The sequence below is a fragment of the Aulonocara stuartgranti genome, assembly GCF_965226115.1.
Source record: "Aulonocara stuartgranti genome assembly, chromosome: 23".
Classification (NCBI taxonomy): Eukaryota; Metazoa; Chordata; class Actinopteri; order Cichliformes; family Cichlidae; genus Aulonocara; species Aulonocara stuartgranti.
In genome coordinates, this window is record NC_138958.1 from 19,120,643 (window position 1) to 19,140,413 (window position 19,771).

General features: G+C 38.4%; 1 protein-coding gene across 3 annotated transcripts in view; it reads left to right on the top strand.

Moving 5' to 3' along the window:
• The window catches only part of LOC309700817 (sodium channel regulatory subunit beta-4-like), a 32,957-nt gene that overhangs the window by 2,211 nt on the left and 10,975 nt on the right, over positions 1-19,771 (top strand). The window contains exons 2-3 of one of the 3 annotated variants that reach the window (XM_082524650.1): positions 15,441-15,600; positions 16,739-16,773. In XM_082524650.1, the coding sequence (XP_082380776.1) occupies positions 15,557-15,600; positions 16,739-16,773 (79 nt within the window). In that variant the 5' untranslated portion in view covers positions 15,441-15,556. Of the gene's footprint in view, positions 1-15,440; positions 15,601-15,817; positions 15,961-16,738; positions 16,774-19,771 lie in introns of those variants that run through there. The other 2 variants (XM_082524652.1, XM_082524651.1) reach the window with 2 other exon arrangements.

The following is a 19,771-nucleotide window of genomic DNA, read 5'->3' on the forward strand; positions in this document are numbered from 1 at the left end:
GTTATGTTATTTTACATTTGACGTGTCAGATCACAGTCTACTTATGTAAATGTAATGATATTCTAGAAAAACAGTACACAACTGTAAAATACACTGTAAAATAATTTGACATTTCTATTTTTTGGAACAGTGCAGGTAACAAAAGCTCAATGCTGGGCCTAGCATTCTGGAGCACTTCTGTTGTGTTTTCTTCGTGTTATGTGTTTTGGAGTTTGTACGTGCTTCAGGGTTTGTACGTATTGTGAAGTTTGTACGTGCTTTGTCTCTAGGGGCCACCGTAAATATACTTTTATTTATTCACTCCACATAAAATGTAATAAATAAATCATATAAAACGAAAACCAACTAGTCACAGTTCAACTTTTAACTATTTAAATTTTCAGCTTTTTTTAAAAAAATGAAACAACACAAAATGCTGCAAACCACAACACAATTAAATATAAATGAAAATATGAAAACAAAAAGAAGATGCACATTCTCAGTCATATGGGCCTGCATGAATAAACTTTCTGAATCCTGTATCATCCGCAACTGAAAATAGTTGTGGACGATTACTATACCTTTCTAATGTGACGTTGTTGTCCCTGGCTCTCTTTCTCTGTCTCTCTCCCTCCTGCTTTGTTCCTGTGCTACTGCGAGTGTAACTACCGCCCCCCCCCCCCCCCCCCCCCCCCCCCCCCTCTGTCCAGCGCAAAGCACAAGAGAGAAGAGAGAGGAAAAAACAAAAACACGGCTCGCGATAAAGAGCCGTCTCGCGTCGTTCACGTCAAAGATCCGGTTCTAAAAGATCTACCCCCCCCCCCCCCCCCCATTTTTGCACATGTCGAGGAGCGTGTCAGGTTACATTTCACTGTGTGTTATACTTGTATAACTATGCATGTGACAAATAAAGAACCTTGAACCTTGTTAACTATTTATTTTAATTTCAATTCAAGTTAATTTTTTTTTGTGCGCAACGCAGATTTTTTCTGCCCGGAGACCGTGCCAGTAGTGCGCATGCGCGCATGCGCGCAGCTTAGAGGGAACATTAGTCATAAGAGGTCCAGTTATTAAACACCGTTGTGTTTTACCCAGCTGTGAGCCAGCTGTTCTTTGTTTTTGCTCTTTGGGGAGGAAACGTTAATATGACCTCCCGCTGCGCTCTCACGGGGAAATCCTGGCCTTTCTAGTGAGGCCACAGTTGTTGGCCTTGGCTAACAGAGCACACACTTGATTTTCGAACAACTTGTACATTCATGGCAACATGGGATGTTCTTGTGAGCATTTTTAGTTGGCTTCACGATCAGCTAAATGTTTAAATTCTTCAGCTATTTACCTCGTTGATTTCTAAATCTAATAAGATATCTGCTAAAAGTGAACAATGCGTACCCTCTCTTTATTAACCAAATTCAACCCATAAAAACATGAACTTAGACAATCACAGCTACCAAAACTGGAGGCCTTTAAATTTAGTTCAGAAACACAAACAGTAAGGAAGTGGTCATCTATAAAGAAGTGGAAACCAGTTTTAAAGGAACTCTAGAGAAGCTTAGGTCTGCGTGAGCAGATGATTCCCTTCGCCAGTGGTCTGCATGTCAGTTTGTGCCAGGGAAGTTTAATCCCACAGCTTCAGAGCCCTTTGAGCAACACTCAGGGGAGGACGTTTTACCATCCTCTGTTGTCTGGCCCTTCTTCATCTCATCTCCTGACAGCTCTCTGACTCCCTTTCTACAGTTCTGAGTAAAACCCTTTCTGCTTCACCCAGGTGTCTGTCATACCATGCATGCCTCCCCTAGGAATTGAAACAAGAGCATTTCCTTTATGTTTGATTTCGTTTTCGCTTCCTGTGTGAAGTTATACAAAGTGGTCAATTCGACTGTCTGTTTCTATTCATCACTTTGCAAAAGAAAGTCTGAAGACGAGGAGGGAGAGAATAAGGGTAAATGTCTGTTGTCACTTCACATTTTTATCTCTGAGAGCTGTCAAAATGCAAAAGAGACGTAGTCAGTAAAGCAAGGACATCCTCTTTGTTTAGTTGTTTAGTTTGGGCCGTAGGTCTTTGGTTCAGACTCAGAGTGTCAAACATTGAGAGAAGAGGAGCAGGACTGATGGTTTAGCTGAAACTTTCTGCTTCATATATCAGACTAAGGGTTAGTTAGCAGCATGTTCATAGGTAGTCTGGTGTTTGAGGATTCAGTTTTGGTGTTTGTCGATGCCTGTTTTGATTTCAGAATTAATTCCTTTGGAGCATTAATGTGATTTGATTCCTGTCCTCCCTCTATCTTATTTTTCTGTTAGTGCCTCTTCATCTGGCTCTATTATTCCACTGTATGTGCTCAACGTTTTCAGGTATTTTATTTATAGCTTGTTATAAGTGCAATATGTATTCTGTGCTGCTGGAATATGTTTAGTATGTGTTTTTAAGCCTTACAAAAACCACAACATGAACTGCAAACTGTGAACTGTATTATCCCTGGATTGAACATGTATGTAATGAGCAATGTTGTTGTGCTTTAACCTGAATGGCACTGCTCACAGTGACACAGACTACCTGTAACTACCACAGGCTACACTACTAGTGTTGTAGTGTTATGCTTGAAAGTTTGATTAAACATGGGACGGCAGCCTCGTTTGGCTTGCATACGGTGAAGTCAGAGTCGAAGATTAAGAAATGAATGAAAAAAATAAAGTACGAGAATATGAGATTGTTTTTCATGGGCTCATAAGGCTGATAATGATCCACCCCATATCCATTTTTTGGAGTATGAGTTCTAACCCTCAGAGAGACGTTAGAGTAGACGGCTGCAAAAAAAATCACTTTAGGCTCTCACTGCTCTCAGCATCTATTGGACTAAAGATTCCCACATTTTAAAAGGTCTGGAGTCACATCATCGTGTTTTTGAGTGTTTTCTGGCATTATATCATGGGAAATGTCAGCAGATTTGATTACACACTCAGTATTAAAATAAATAACTAGAATTTAAGTGGGGTTTTTTTGCTGCTCGATGTACTAAGTTGTAAGAGCAACAGTGCTCCCCCCTGACCCCGTCACAATCAGCTGATTTCTTTTCTTACAAAAACTTCAGCACATCTCGTGAAGCCAGTCTGACGTTTGTCTTCATACTGTGAGTACTTTCAGAGTTACAGGCCCTTTGATGACACAAGCCTGGTCCAGATTTGTCCTCACGGCAGATATCAAATCAAATCAAAAATGTATTTATAACCCATATGGAAAAGATATATATAAATCTTATAAAGTTTGTATCTGTCTTGTATGAAACTTGTATGAAAAGCATACAAGAGTGAAAACAGATATAAGATCCCTTGAAAAATTATATAATGAAACTTGTATGTTTTGTATACTTGCTAAAAAAAAATGAAAGTAATGAGAAAGTGGCCACTTTCATGAGTAAATCATATATGTTTTTACTATTTCTTTTCCATATGGGATAGCACATTTAAAAACAACAATGTCGATCAAAGCGCTTCACAAATTAGGAAATAAATAAAATAAGACACATTTACCAAACAGGAACACAAGACAAGACAATCTTAGAAGCCACAAAATGATAGTCAAACTGTCTTAAGTCAGAGCCAGGGAAAAAAGATGAGTCTTTAAGCGAGATTTAAAAGACTGAATAGACTCAGAAGTGTGAATGGCAGTAGGGAGATTGTTCCACAGTTTAGGTGCTGCAATAGCAAAGGCACGATCACCTCTGGTTTTCAGTTTAGACTTAGGTTGCATTCAGAGCATCTAGTTTGAAGATCTTAGTGCTTTTTTAGGATTATACAAATGCAGAAGTTCTGTTAAATAGCTAGGCATGTTATTGTTAAAGATTTTATGAGTAAAAGAATTTTAAAATCAATGCGAAATTTCACAGGAAGCCAGTGTAAGTTAGCTAAAACCGGAGTCATATGATCATGCATTCTAACACCTGATAAAAGGCGTGAAGCAGCGTTCTGTACTAATTGCAAACGGTAGAGAGAGGAGTGAGGGAGGCCTAAATAAAGAGAGTTACAATAGTCCAGTCTAGAGGTAATGAATGCATGCAATCTGCTTTTCAAGGTCCTTGGGGGAAAGAAAAGGTTTAGCTTTAGAAATTTGACATAGCTGATAGAAGCTGGATTTAACCACAGTAGAAACTTGTTTCTCTAATTTGAAGGAGCTATCCAAGAGTACCCCAAGGTCTCTTACAATGTGGGAGAGGTAGCTAGCAAGGGGGCTAAGGGTCTCAGTTTCAGATATCCATATGAAAATTTAGGGGCGAAAAACATTTCTTTAAAACTGTACCCAAATCTCTTTTACACTCTCTCCAAGTTTGATTGATTGATTGGTAATTTCTTTCAAACATGTAAACAATATACAGGTAAATTTAGAAAAGAAAATAAGAGAAAAAAATACTATACTAAAAAAATCAATACATTTCAATATACCTGCCGTTCTGATTAACTTACATGTCGAAAGGGAGTGTGAAGAAGTAAACACTTATTTAATTCCACCCCTTTGCCATAAATTATCAGCTAATATTTAGTCAGCTTCCTTACTGATATAATTTGTAATAAAAAAAAGTGAACAGATTTCTGATATACTATAGACTATAATATCACATCATGAATTTTATTTTTTTTAAATAGAGACATTCACTTAATTTCAATATTCTCCATGCCTTTATAGTTCGGGAAGATCATATTTTTATAACCCTTTTTGAACTGTTTTATGTTTGGACATTGCTTTAATTCCATATTCAGACTGTTCCACAGTTTCACTCCATGAACAGAAACATACTCTGAATATTACCTGGCAGTTCTTTATTTTTTGCTTTGAATAGAATTTGTGCTGTTTGGAATTTCACTAGATCGTCAATTTTCAATATTTCAGACTGCAAAGATACTGAGTTGGTATGTTACCTTTCACAAAGTAAAGGTTGCTTTTTGCTTTCTTTTGCTTTGCTCGGACTTGTTTGGAATAGCTATTTATCCCCTATGATGAAATGAGTCATGGCAGTTTACCCACAATGCATTCTTGGGATATTTTTCAGTAGGATGTGGTATGACTCACCCAATTGAAGTTAAAAACCCCTTTATAGTATCTGAAAACTGTAAGAGCAGCAAAAACACAGCAATTATCTGATAACGCGTCCAACAACTCTCCTGCAGATCCTGCATTTTCTTTGGGATTATTAATTAAATTGTGTCGTAGAGTCTAAAGCAGTGTTTGAAAACTTATGGTCATTTTTGTATGACAGGATCGTCGGTATCAGGTCTCATCTGTTCTCACACCAGCTTCTGTTGCTTTCGGCCACTTTGGTCTCATTCTGTCTCGACATCCTGCAGAGTTAAAAATGAAAAATGATCACGTATGTGACAGCTACTGTATGCAAGTGAGATCGACTGTAAGATCGGAGAGAGAATCCGCAAATGAAGCTAAGTTTGAAAAATGACAGGACTCCGCACGCACACACACATTAAAATATATATATATATTTTTTTAAAGTTGCCTCAACAAAAGGGCAGGCAGGAATTAGCCCCTCTAGCTCCCCCACCCCCCCGCACGTGCCTGATGTGACAATATCCTTTATATCGATATAGTCTATGTTACGTTATAATTATACTTGTGGAGCCACAAGTTTGCCTCTCTTTCGTTCACTTTTGTCTCTACGCAACGTTACTCGGCCTCGCTTCTCCTTCGCTGAATACAACTCCCCCTCCCCCATAGCTTCAACTGCAGGCAGCAACCAGAAGGACACGGCAAATCTCCATTAGCGAGTTGTGGGGCTGGACGGCGTCAACGTGTTAGCGAGCTAACCGCGCTAACGAGCTAACCATGCTAATGACATGCAGCCCACAGGGGCTGCACGGCCTAAAATCCTTTCATTTTCTCAAAAGTTGACAGCGCGCCTAATGTATGAATTCTGGTTGTGCTTACTGACCACGAACCGATTTCAGGTGGTACTCAGCAATCTGTCAAAAAATGTTTTACGACTTTGGTAAGCTACGGAGCTGCAGCGCTTGATGAATTGTCGGAGCATTACGGCTACCGTAGTCTGGAGCCTCGCGGAGTAATACGTACTGTGCTTCGACGTAATATTACCGTATTGTGTGTGTATAAGGACCATAAATGGCACCTGTTAAGAGACATGGTTACGAAGCGGATTTCAAACTCACGGCTGTCAGTCACGCAGTAGAAGTTGGGAACAGAGCAGCTGTGAAATCTGTCTTTGTTATTATGCTCAGCGTCTGTTAGTTTACATTTTGACTGCACAATTATGAGCTTTTTGTTATGCACAAAAACAACATTGTTTTCTTTTATTTATTGACCATGATTATTTAATAAATGCTGATAATTTATTTTTGAGTAATTTCTTCATGTAAATCTATGCTGTATGTAAATAAAAATGCCTGTGTGACATCTGGGACACAGTGTGACTAAGAACTCTCTTTTTGTTCTAACTTATGGCTTTAAAAAAATATCGAGATATATATCTTATATCGCCACCCAGCTAAAAAATATCGAGATATGAATTTTGGGTCATATCGCCCAGCCCTACTCTAATGTATTCAATAATCCTCTGACCTCAATGTCAGATCTTGGCTCTGTGGCAAAGATGGCAGCCATTGAAGTGTGTTGTTTTTGTTTGTTTTTAGTTGTTTTTACTCTTGTTTAAAAATTTGTCTCTGGCTGTAAAGTGCAGTTGTCAAAAATTATGAATGCTTCTTGGTTCAGTCCCAAGAGGAGACTCTATTTCGCTTGGGGCTGTGACAGGAAAGGCACCCGTGCTAGTTTTAAAATGTGATTAAAGAAAAGCTTGATCACAACAGAGTGCTGGGCATGTTGCTACATGGCAAACGACTGTCTCATAGCTACTAGCTCATTCGTTTGTTACGACCCATCCTCTTCCTCTTATCAGGATTGCAGAGGGGGTGGAACCTATCCCAGCTACCATAGGGCGAGTGACAAGGTGCATACAAACTCAACAAAAAAGTAACGAGTCAAATTTTGCAAATGTAGCGGAGTAAAAGTACCGTTTCTTCTTCACAAATGTACTCAAGTAAAAGTAAAAAGAATCATGCAAAAAAGGTACTTTAAAAGTAAAATTTTTTGAAAAACTTACTCAAGAAAATGTAACGGATTAAATGTAACTCGTTACTACCCACCTCTGCTCACGATGCACTGTAGATCATACTATAATCACGATAAAAGCCTTGTTCTTATTTCCTGCTTCTATCACCGTTGCTATGATGTAACTATGTGAATGTTCACGTTGAACCTCAAGTATGAGTTTACACGTCTTCATCTCAGACTTTGGGTCATCTCACTGAGAGTTATATTTTAAATGACTGTAACTCTGTAACACCTTGTTCAACCACAAATCCTCTCACACATTAACAGCTTGTACTTTGACACTTCACTTTTTCACTTTCAGACAGCGTTATATCTGATGAAAGAGCAATTCGGTCACATCAAAAGACAAGTTAGCATTAGGTAACATTAGTCAAACTGAAGCAAGGCCAGACTTCCTGTCTTGCAGAGGTCTGTAGGGAAGCAACGCTCGGCCTTGACCTCAGTAAACAATTTGCTGGTGAGTTCATGGTCTAAAATGGGTTTCCTGTTTCAGATTAACTGGAATAAAAAAAATATCCCTCTGTTTTCCTCACATCACTTTCAGTGACACTATAAAAGTGACTTTGCTTTAAATTAAATGTTCCTTTCACTGTTGCTATCACTCACACTCAGACATGTTTACTGTTGAGAATGAACTCTCAGCTCAACTGTTTTCACTCTGTACATTGTAACTGTTCAGCTGTCCAAAGCATGTCTGAGCATGTCCATCAGCAGCTCTGTTATACAGGCTGCACAGCAGCCCGTAGATTGTTCCCAGCATCATGAATCTGATATTCCTCAGAGTACGGGATGACTCCAGAGCAAAAGAAATCACAACATGTTGTGTCTGTTTTTGGCTCTGATAAATCCATTTCAATAAAATTGCTCCAAATAACCAAAATTACAGAGGTGTACGTGTTGTCCTCTCAATGTTTTACTGACTCAGTTTCTTTGAACTGTTTTGCAACTTTTACACAAAAACATTTGTTTCCTTTCTTGTGAAGCCTGTTAGTGTGCATGGCTTTTTTTTTTTTTTTTTTTTTTTTACAAGGGTGTGTTCTACAATGCTTGTCTGATGCAAAAGCCTCCTTTCCTCTTACAGCAGTGCACACACACTTGTGCTGTGGTTTTACATCACGTCTCCGTCTTTAGATGGTTATTACTCATAAAGAGCAAAGTGTGTGTGTGTGTGTGTGTGTGTGTGTGTGTGTGTTTTTGTTGGGGTAGGCACCGAGTCAGTCATAAAAGAATTACAACCTAATGCAGACTATCTTACCATAGACCACAACAGAAAGTCTCAGACCAACTTAAATAAACAAAAAGAAAACATTTGTGTTTTTGCAACAAAGCATGCAAATGCAACCGTTTATGCTGTTTTTTGATTTGCTCATTTGTGTTTGGTGTTAATAAGACACGCTGTGGTCTCATCACTGACGCTCAATTAGCTCCTCAAGCGAGAAGCCGATTTTAGAGAGCCACTTTGAGTTTTCCACAAATAAAACACACCATACAAAAAGACAGCCGGCTGGTGATCATTCAGTGCAAATGTGTGCACTTTTTTCTTGTCTTGGGAATGCATCCTTTCAGACTTTGCATCAGCATAAATGCGTCACTTTGAAGTGACATTTCTAAGAATTTTTGCAGAAATTCAGTGAAAAAAAAACCAGCCTTTAACTGCAATTCATCATCAGCTCCCCTTTAACTTGCTACAGCAGCAAAAAGCATGCTTTTACTTCTGTTTTCGTAACCCAGGTTATTTATTTATTTTTAATTACTTGAACATTTTAAAAAGAGACAGCTGTGTGAATACTGGTGCAGAGAGCCATTGGCAGTTGCTAGACTACCAAACAGGAACTGACTGCATGCAAATAAAACCTTTTTGTTCTGAGTTCTGGGGGAACTGTTATTTGGCAAGTGCACAAAAAAAGACAAAGTAGTGAGTGTGTTGGTATTACATATTTGGTCACTGTGGCTACAGTTTAAATGAAGACAGGAAGCCAAATTGTGAGAACGTGAACAAGACATGTTATTATTGAATTATCTGCAGGACATGACCTGATTTAAATAAATGTCATGTTATTTAAGTAACATTTTAAATGGCCTGTATTCCCATATGGAAAAGAAATAGTAAAAACTTATATGTGATTATTCATGAAAGTGGCCACTTTCATGAGTAAATCATATAAGGCTTACATGATTTACTCATGAAAGTGGCCACTTTCTCATTACTTTCATACATTGTTTTAGTAAGTATCCAAAACATACAAGTTTCATTATATAAATTTTCAAGGGATCTTATATCTGTTTTCACTCTCATATGCTTTTCATACAAGTTTCACACAAGACAGATACAAACTTGTATATATCTTTTCCATATGGGTTTGTATAGCGCTTTACTAGTCCCTAAGGACCCCAAGGCACTTTACACATCCAGTCATCAACACATTCACATACTGGTGATGGCAGCTACATTGTAGCCACAGCCACCCTGGGGCGCACTGACAGAGGCGAGGCTGCCGGACACTGGCGCCACCGGGCCCTCTGACCACCACCAGTAGGCAACAGGTGAAGTGTCATGCCCAAGGACACAACGACTGAGACTGTCCAAGCTAGGGCTCGAAGCGGCAACCTTCCAATTACAACTCTTGAGCCACGATCGTTCCATTTTATAGGTCTTCTCATTCATACAGTGCTGCAGGAGTGCTCAGACGTAATGAGAGGTATAAATAATTGATGTTGTTATGTTTAGGTTTGAATCTGTGAGTCAGTCCTGTGGGGAAATCCATCCATGCTGTACACACATCAAATGTCTGTTAAGCACCACTCTGATGTATTCGCTACCTCATACTTTGTGTTTTCTTGCTATTGCAACACACAGGCCACACTTGATCTGAGTGATTAGCTTCTAACCTGATTAAATATTTGATGTTTGGCAAACCATGAACTGCTGGGCTGTAGTTACATCACAAGGTTTTAAAAACTGAGCTTTAAAATGTGCTGCTGATGAATAGTGGTGATATCAACTCAGAGAAGCTGACACTGATCACTGACTATTTTTAAGGACCTATTTTTACACTTTGCACCTTCGATCCAGGAGGACGATATCTCGTCCCACTGTATACTTGAGTGTATTTTATTGGGTTGACAATAAAACTCAACTTGACTTGATTCGACTTGCTGTATGTGCTCTTTAATGGACTGCTATGCATTGAGAAGGCTGTTACTGATAGAGCTACCCAAACTGAGCGGCCCCTAATTATGTATTATTTATTGAGATGTGCTCTCATTTGCTTTTGAACTACTCCACGTCTTTACCATTACAGCTGCCAGACTGTTTAGTAGTGAAGCACTAGAGTATTTAAGTTTTTCCACATAAAAAAACAGCTCTGCTTTGTTAGTCTCAAAGGTCAGTCTGTCAGTGATTAAAAACTTTGATGGACTGAATGATCTGTTTGAAGAGACACTTTGGAGTCACAGTGTACAATTGTTGTTGTTGTGTACTAAGATGAATTTAATTGAGAATTTTAAATTTAACAATATTTTGGCCTAAATGCATATTAAGTTGTAATTTTATAGAAATACATGCTTATGGATATCAAGAAGTATTTCTAATGAGTTACAGTGACAGGAAATGCCCATAAATGATTATTTAAATAGTTTACGCTTTTACTATTAATGGAAATGTTCATTAATGGCACAAAAATATGCCAATTACCCAAAAGTTTGTTACCTTCCACAAAAAATACAAGCATTTTACAGAATTTTGTTTCCTAAAGTTTCATTCAGAGCCGATCCCCCCCTTTCTTTCTTTATATAAAGGTGAAGTTGTAATTCACACACGGTTCTTTGTCTTGTTTCGGCTGCTCTCATTGGCGGTCACCACGGGGGTCTCCATCACAGCCTACACCTAGCACCCTCTTCTGTCACAGCTGCACATCCTCCTTCACCACATCCATGAAGCTTCTCTGAGGTCTTCCTCTCTTCCTTTCACCCAGCAGCATCATTTTCAATTTTTGTCCAGTACATCCACTCTCCGTCTGCACCTTGTAGACTTTACATACTGTATAAAAGATGGACATAGTGTGGTAAATCTGCTTCATCTCTCATCTCCAGCTGACCTCAGCAAAAACTCTCCTAAGAAACTTTAGACCTTTTAGCAACCAAAGGGAGGAAAAACCATGTTGTCATGCTCAGCTCATGCTTGCATCATCCTTTTCATCCTTTACAGTAACACGTCATTTGTGACCTTAGAATAAGATTTCCCCCAACCTCCCACATAAATCTTCATACACAGTTCAGTTTCTGCTCTCCATCACATTGACATTTTTAAATGTTACATTCATGAGTGCTTTAACAGACTTTGCTTTTTTCTGATTTTTTTTAATTTATATTGCACACACAGTTAGTGTGTGTTAACATCTGGAGAAGTTTGGGACAGATTCCAGTCAGACTGAGGAAATAAATCCTTTAATTTAAACACTAATCCAATTAGCTCAACACAACAGGAGCAACAACACAAAAGAGTGGGCCACTGAAGCAGACAGCTGTGCAAACACACACACACCCACATGTTGCTGCACTTTTCTGACCCAGTCTCTTGTTTATTTGCTTAAATGAAATGTGATCCACGTAAATGCTCGAGCTGTTATACTTAGAAACACACATCTCTTGTCAGGGCCAGGTTTATGGCCCTCTCCTGGCTCAGAAATACCAATATAAATAAAAATGACCAAAAAAAACAAAAAACAAATTGTAAAAAAAAAGAAAAATCAAAGGAAAATGCATCCATCCTCTTCCGCTTATCCTTATCAGGGTTGTAGCAGACTGGAGCCTATGCCAGCTACCATAGGGCGAGATGCAGGGCACATTTTCCACAGGCCAGCCTGAGGGCTAACACACGAGACAACCATTCGCACTCGCACCTTTGGGAAATATAACCTAACCCCACTAACTGCATGCGTTTGGACTTTGGGAAGAAGCCGGAGTACCCGGAGAGAACCCACACAAACACAGGAGAACATGCAAACTCCACACAGAAAGGCAACAGTGCCAATCACCAGTGCTGCCAACAAAAAATGATAGAAGAAAAATCCTGTTTGGTCCATTTAAACCAAAGCCTTCCTACAACACTCTTCATTCTGGCTCAAAGTTCTAGATTACCCCAGAGTAAACATAATGAAATGATTCAAATTATACACATGAGTGGAATAAAAATAGGAAATAATGAAATCTCTAAGACCAACAATAAAAGCCAGTGAGCTGAAGAACAGAATAAGAAATGAAATGATGATGAGGGAAATTTCTGTGCCAGATTCAAGTAATTTTCTCACACTAACAAAAGCCTTTAATTTCAAACACATTCTCCGAGCTGTAGTTTTCTTTTTGGCTCAAAGACAGCAGCGGTTTAACAACTCGCCCAAACAAACATTGAACAACACCTGTTAACACCTGACATGTTGACATGGAGAGAGAAAGTTTTTCGACTTGCTAAGATAAAAATCAAACCACTCACGCTTCACTAACGTCAAACAACGGTGTTACGTTCATACTTAAGATCGACACAACTGCTAAGTGTTCACATGTTCGCAACTGTGGCTGATTCCTTCTTCAGCCAGCCATCCATACACATCCTCATCAGTACAAACTGTTCAGCTTTGTGAAAGACATCACAGTTATAAACCAGATGACTGTAAAAACCTGATCAACAGGTTACATGTTCACACATGTCTTTACAGCTGTTTCAGGCCAAAATAATTGCTACCACAGTGGTGTCGGGGTGTTCCTGTTATTTCCTTTGATGTTGCTGTGAATTCGGTGCTTTGTTACATTCTTCAGTCTTTGGTTCTACTGAAGAGTTTCAGCAGAATACAGATGATTATTTTAACCTGTGTCTTTATGATGGTCTTCATTTTTGCTTTGTTCATTGCTTGTGGGATTTTTTTCGGACTTGATTGTCTCCAGTGTTTTGCTTTGAGTTTCACACATTGTCTGTACCTGTGTCTTTTACCTAGCTATTCACACTTTCCTGATTACCCAATATTACTGTTTAAACGTCTCAAGCACTTTTGCTTTCTTTGTAGCATGTTCAAAAATGCACAGTATTTAAGGCAATCCAGTATTTAAGGCAAAAACAGAGTTTGTATAATTCTAAAAAGCTTGAAAGTCAATAGTTGGTATGGCCACCTTTATTCTTCAACAATAGGCTGAAGGCCGAAGGTGTGTCAGGTTTTTCCCCGGGATCCTCAGCTGTAGATAGTTTTTTTTTGTTTTGGCCTGCCATAGTTGGAAGCATTTGGCATCAGAAACGGGCATTTCTAAACAAAAGGCTGGCCCAACCCTTTTAAATACAGGAGGGGCAAAAATAAATTAAATTAATAACACGTAGTGGATGGTTCTCTGATGCAGATCCAGCAGAACGAGTTCCCACCAAGCGTACACCTAACTTGGTAGCAAGTGAAACTGACAGTCGCAATGCATGTACAGGAAATATGGAAACATTTATTGTATATGCAGTGAAATGGAACCCGAGGGAGGCACCTGAACCTTCAGCTAATACATTTATTATTAAAAAATGAAGGTAACCAGTTTGAAATACTGACTTCCAGAAACCTCCCATACCTATTTCCCACATGTATTGCTTTCATTGAACAACTACAGAGCGCTTTAAAAGCCAACGTGTTTCCTTAATGATGGTTTGACCTGTTTGGATTTCATTAACAGTAAATCCAACACGCTGCTCAAATTCCAGGTGTTCTAAACTTCATTGTGATCTTGAAACAGATCAGAATTTGATCTCAGGTTAAGTTATTCTGTAGAAAAGCTGAAGGTGCATTTGTCTGCTTTCTACAAAGCGATGCCACAGCTAATATGGGCGTGGTGTTAAGCAACTAGCTGTGCAAACAGGATGTGTGCAGAAGTGTATCTATATGGTTGATCAGTGGTGTCAAAGAGGAAAATGTTGGTTTGTGGTACGAGTGGAGTCAGAGGAATAATTAGATCTACGATCTTAACACAAATATAGATTTTCATGACCTGGACACAGCAACCTTTGTTTACTGTTATTTCTGAAAAGGTGTTGTCACAACCTCTGACGCATTGGCACGGATACACGGACAATATAAACAAACATAAACAGTTACCACCAAAACAAGTTAAACTGGAACACCAGCAGGTTGATATTATATGGTGCAGATATCATTAACATTATGTTGGGATCATGTGGTTCTGGTTTAATCACAAAAAACCACAGAGACTCAGTGTTGAGATAAAATGATTTTTAATGTTTATTCTATGAGTAAAATGTTGCAAAAAGGAAAATGAATTTTTAAACAAAAAAGGATGCTAAAAAATAAATTTTTTGGAAATATTTAGATTTTTTAATGCTGGCATTCATTTGAACTGAGGTGACCTCTCTTTTCTCAGGGCTCAGATAAAGTACAAATAAAAATCACTGTTGCAATAATTAGTGACCTGAAAGCAAAGCACAGCCACAGAAACTACAGATAAAATGACAAACTTTACTTCCCCAAATCATACAGCTCCCACATAGTTCCTCCTTAACCAACTCCCAAACGAGCTGAAATTCTGCTGAACAGAGAAACACAATATGATATAAATAAAAGTGATTAAAAGTCCCCCAGGCCGTCTATCCCCACTGAGATACTGCTGTGGCAGCAGAAGCAGCACACTAACACAGGCTGAAATGATATGTGCACAGTAGACAGCGGCGTCGAACAAAAAGCTATTACATCTCTATGACCACATCCAATACCTTAATACAGTTTGTAGAAATTTCTCTTTCCCTCTTGGGGAGTCTTAAAAATATATTTTAAAATTTCCGTTAGACGTTTTTTTCAAACCATAAAAACAAGTTTACATTCAGGATCTCACTGTGCCCAACGTGTATTATCGCGGGACCGTCATTCTACTGGATTTCATCCGTAACCCGGCTCCTAGAACGCGGAAGGTCGTTCCTCGGGAACGCCGCGGGACATGACAAATCGTCGGGATGTTACGCCTCAGGAGTTCATTATTTTTATTTTGATAGGTGAAAAAAGATGAAAAAAGAGTCTAAATCTTTTTGGACTATATATATATATATGCAGTAAATAAATATGTGGAGACAAAAAAAAAAGAAACATTGAAGCTATTCTTGCATTAAAACAGTGTTTTTGTTTTTACTGTGATTATTTATTGTGAGCAGCAGGAAACTACCTGCAGGATTAAACGGGAGGAGGTGTTGCAGTAAATTTTGTCTCCCTGCACAATCCATGACTTTTCAAATAAACTTTATTTAAACAGTTTTTCTGTTTAAGTGTAATTACTGAAGTGTTTTTTTTGTTTTTTCTCCCTCACGCAGGCTCAGTGAGAACCATCCACACATGGACACGGCTGCAGAAGTCTCCGCAACACCAGTGCTGGAGGAGGCGCAAGAGGAGAAAGAGAAGACAGCATGATGAGGTTCCGCCTGTGCGCATGGTGTTTTCACTGATGTCAGGCAGTTGCAGAATATGTGATAGGTGCGTTACAGCTGGAAAATCTGCTTAATCTGGAGTTTCGGAGCACAAATCGCAACAATTTAGCAGAAATTTGACGTAGACGGCTTAAAAAACGTGGATTTTTAAATTTGGGGGTTGAAATAACATTGTAAACACACATAAACACAGCCGAGATATATTTAAAAAATATTTCTCATAGTATGTGCATTATTATTATACTGAACTTTTTAAAGCGGAAATGACTGCCTCTTGGCTTCCGTTTACTGGGATACGTGAGCCAGGAGTGTCTAGCTAGCTGGAAAACTAGAAGTAATAAGTAAATATAAAATTTATTTTGGGCATCTGGGAGGGATAAAGAAACGGCATGAACAGTTTAATCAGGTCAGTAATGAAACCGACAACGACTGGGCCATAAAATGAGTGTGATGGGTCATCGAGGCTAACTACGTAGTTCAGCGTTAGCCGTTTTCTTTTAGCTTAAGCTACTTCCGGTAACTGGCCAACTTTAAAGAAGTCAAACAAGACAAACAGAATTTCTCTGAATTAACTGCAGATAAACGAGCTTCTCCTCATATAACCAGCTCACAGGGAGCCGCTTTAACTCCTGCCGCTTCTCCGCTAACTCATTTCACTCCATCGTCTTTAAGTTTGAAGTTAAAAACACGTCGAGATAACATTTTTAGATGAATAACACATGGTGAAACCCTGGATCACGGATGATTTTTAAAAACTGAAAAAATCCAGACAATACTTCAATTTTCTCTCATTTACGCTTAAAACTCCCTTTCTTAATAATAATTTTAAAAAAGCCCAACTTAACACCAAGAAAATATTTTATGAAGGTTTAACGTTCACGTTTTTGGCCGTTTTTCCTTGAAAATGAAAAGACGAGTCCACTCTTTTGACTTTTACTTTTAATCTAGTTTAAGTTTTACTTTGGAAGGATTTTATATAATTAAAATGCTATTTCATTTTATGTTTTTACCTCTAATGCTTCATTATGGGTTGAATTTTCGTTTAAATACTCAATACTGCTGTTTCTGCACTTGAGCTTCACTGAACCTGCTCGTTGACATTCCTGGATTTGTTGGATTTCAGTATCATCAGCTGTGTCACAGGAGTTACACTGAAACCTGGGTGTCTTTCTTTGTCTCCACAGCCTGACGGTGTTCCTGCTGTGGAATCAGAGCGTGGGTGAGTCTAGCATAAAAAAACCTTTTTACTAGGGCTGGGTATCGTCACTGATTTCTAGAATCGATTCAATTCCAATTCACAAGGTCCCGAATCGATTTGATCCACGATTCGATTTAATTCGATTTGATTTGATTCGATTTAAATCTGGAAAATTTTGACAGTCAAAAATATAATTCAGATCAGTACATTTACATATTTTTGTATCAATAAAAAGGAAGCTGACACACGCAAGACTTTATCAAAGGTGTGAGCATCACAGCAGATGCCTTTGTGTCAAAGTAGCTGAAGATAAAACACAGAAAAACATGAAGGTGATTTTCCTGTTCTGGGATTTTATAAAAATATTCTGCAGTACATCAAAAACGAAAGAAAACCATTAATCAACATATGAACATTACCTCTGACGTTACAGCGGTTTTATTAGAGACACGTCTAAGCATTTTGCATAATTTTAAAAAGTTTAAATTTGTTCAGTATTGAACAGCAGAAATGAGGTTTTCTTTTCGGAAGAATGTAAAAGGGAAAAAAACAGCGGCCGACAGCCTGTAAACAACAGTAGTCTTGTGGGTAACAAGCAAGCGAATAATGAAGAAAACAGAGAGAGAGAGAGAGAGAGAGAGCTGTGCATCGTGGTGGAAGCAAAACAGTAAAAGTCAGAGTGAATTCATGACGATGTTTATGTGAAGCGTTTGGATCTTCTTTTGCTGCTGGTTCGGTCAATATTGTTTGGAGAGAGATCAAACTAACAGCTTTAGAATCGGCTCATAAAGGGCATGAACACAAAGCGCGGACCCGCCGACAGATCAGAATCAGCGAGCTGTCGGCTTTCAGCCCCGACTGTGAGAAAGGCGACATCTAACTGATTCTGATCCGCGGGTCCGCGCTGTGTGTTTAAGTCTATGTGCAGAATCCGTGTACCTGCTCTCATTTACTGTCTTAGTTGTTTGGTGGTTGTTGAAATTTTGTGATCTTTCACCTGAGATTCTGGCATTTTGGGCAAAATAAATTTATATTAAAAAATCGATTCAGGATTTTAATGAATCGATTTTATGTTATCCAAGCCAGAATCGATTTTAATCGATGAATCGATTATAAAAACCCACCCCTGCTTTTTACAGTCTAAAGTTTGGATGGATGTCATGACTTCTGTGAAATTTGAGCTTAGAATAGAATAATCCTTTAATTGTCCCACAAGGGGAAATTTGGGTGTAACAGCAGCAAGAAAGACAAATATACAAACAAACAGTACACAAGAGTTTCTAACATCAGATATTTCTTCAGGTATGCTTTTTTTTTTTTTAAAAGGCCGATCCACTCACTTTCAGCCCTCCCTCACAAACACACATGAAAGTCTGACTGCATGTTTAATATTAACGTCTGAAACAGTGTTAAAAATAAAACCCTGACGTTTTTACCGGCCCTTCTGAACATAAAGTGAATCAATTGATTTGATTGGTAATTTATCTCAACATGTGAACAATATACAAGTACATTTAGAAAAGAAAATAAGAGAGAGAAAAAATACTATACAAATTACATACAAAAAAACGTTCTGATTAATTTACATGTTGAAAGGGATTAATTAGAGGAATTAAAATCCATTAAAATGTTAAATTAATAAAATAAAACTCAGTTTCATATCAAGCAATCTGAAACCTCTTGTTATCCCCACCACAGCGCTGCTTTACATACATAGGCTGTGTGTACTTCTTAAAAATGGTTAAATGGTTCAGAAGAACTATAATAGTATTTTTTTTTTTAACATGAAGTTTTTAGTCACAAAAATTAGTAAACGCTTTTTTCATTCAGCTTTCACGCTGGATCGAACAAATATGACAAATGATACCACAAAAGCAAAAACATCAGCAGAAATGAGAAAAAGAGTCTGGGGTTAGATTAAACACGGGCATATTTTCACAAGTGGATTACTTGCTCATTTCATGTACGAAGTCTTCTGAGGCCAATACATAACGGCGTGATCAGCAGTCAAGATTCTAACTGTAATGCAATGATGGCTACAGGCAAGCAGGGGTCAGACGGTCAGCATGCTGACAGCCAGAGTGAATGCTGCAAGATTTGTGACACATGAAAATGCTACTCTGTGGCAGTTTTAATGCCTCTTTGTATATTTAAACCTAGCCTGAATTAAGTTTATCAGTCAGCTTAACCTCAGACTACTCCTGAGCGATGTCCCTGCTTTCAAAGTCAGTCTCAAAAATGAAAACATTAGTTTAATGTTGCATTTCTGTGAAATATAGCACTGGTCACTAGTTGCTTTTGAAGTTTTTTATTTTCAAATATGGGACTTCAACACTTGAATTATTATTAATTTATATATTTATTTCATATTTTAACTAGCCAGTAGTGAAGACATTTATTAACGGATCTGTCTCAAATTGGAGACTCGGGGTGTTCTCTCACCTCAGTGTAGTTTTTCTTTGGTTCAGTGTTGGTTCTCCTTGTGTGTCAGGGTAATTTAAGATATTTAAACACAGTGTAATTAAATGTTTCCACCAAAAAAAAAAGACCTAAAACAGAAAACAGCTCTATGTGGTTAAGTATTGCGGTTTCAGTTCCTAGTCAGGTGTGAATCTTCTTCCTCTTTCTGGTTTCCTGCTGTTCATGTTCTTGTTGCGTTGCATCAGTTGAGCTGAACAAACATGAGAAGCATGCCATGGAAAGTCTGTGTGGCCCTCCAAAATAAACCAAAATTAAAACTGTGCAGTCATTAGAGAGTAGTTTGAGTGAGTTGGCAGTTCCTACTGACTAGTGTGGTCATTTTCTGAACGTAAACGGCTCGTCTCATTGTGGTACCTGCATGTACGGCAGCATGAGACAGACAGGAAAGTGGAAGATGTGAAAGAGTGGAAAATTTCTGGGCTTGGCAATTGTTGTTCCCTTTGTGGACAGAAGAGGATTTAGATCCAGTTTAGTTAGTGTATGTTTCCATGTGAGCAAAGAGCAGAGATGAGCAGGGAGTCTGTTGATACTGTGGCTA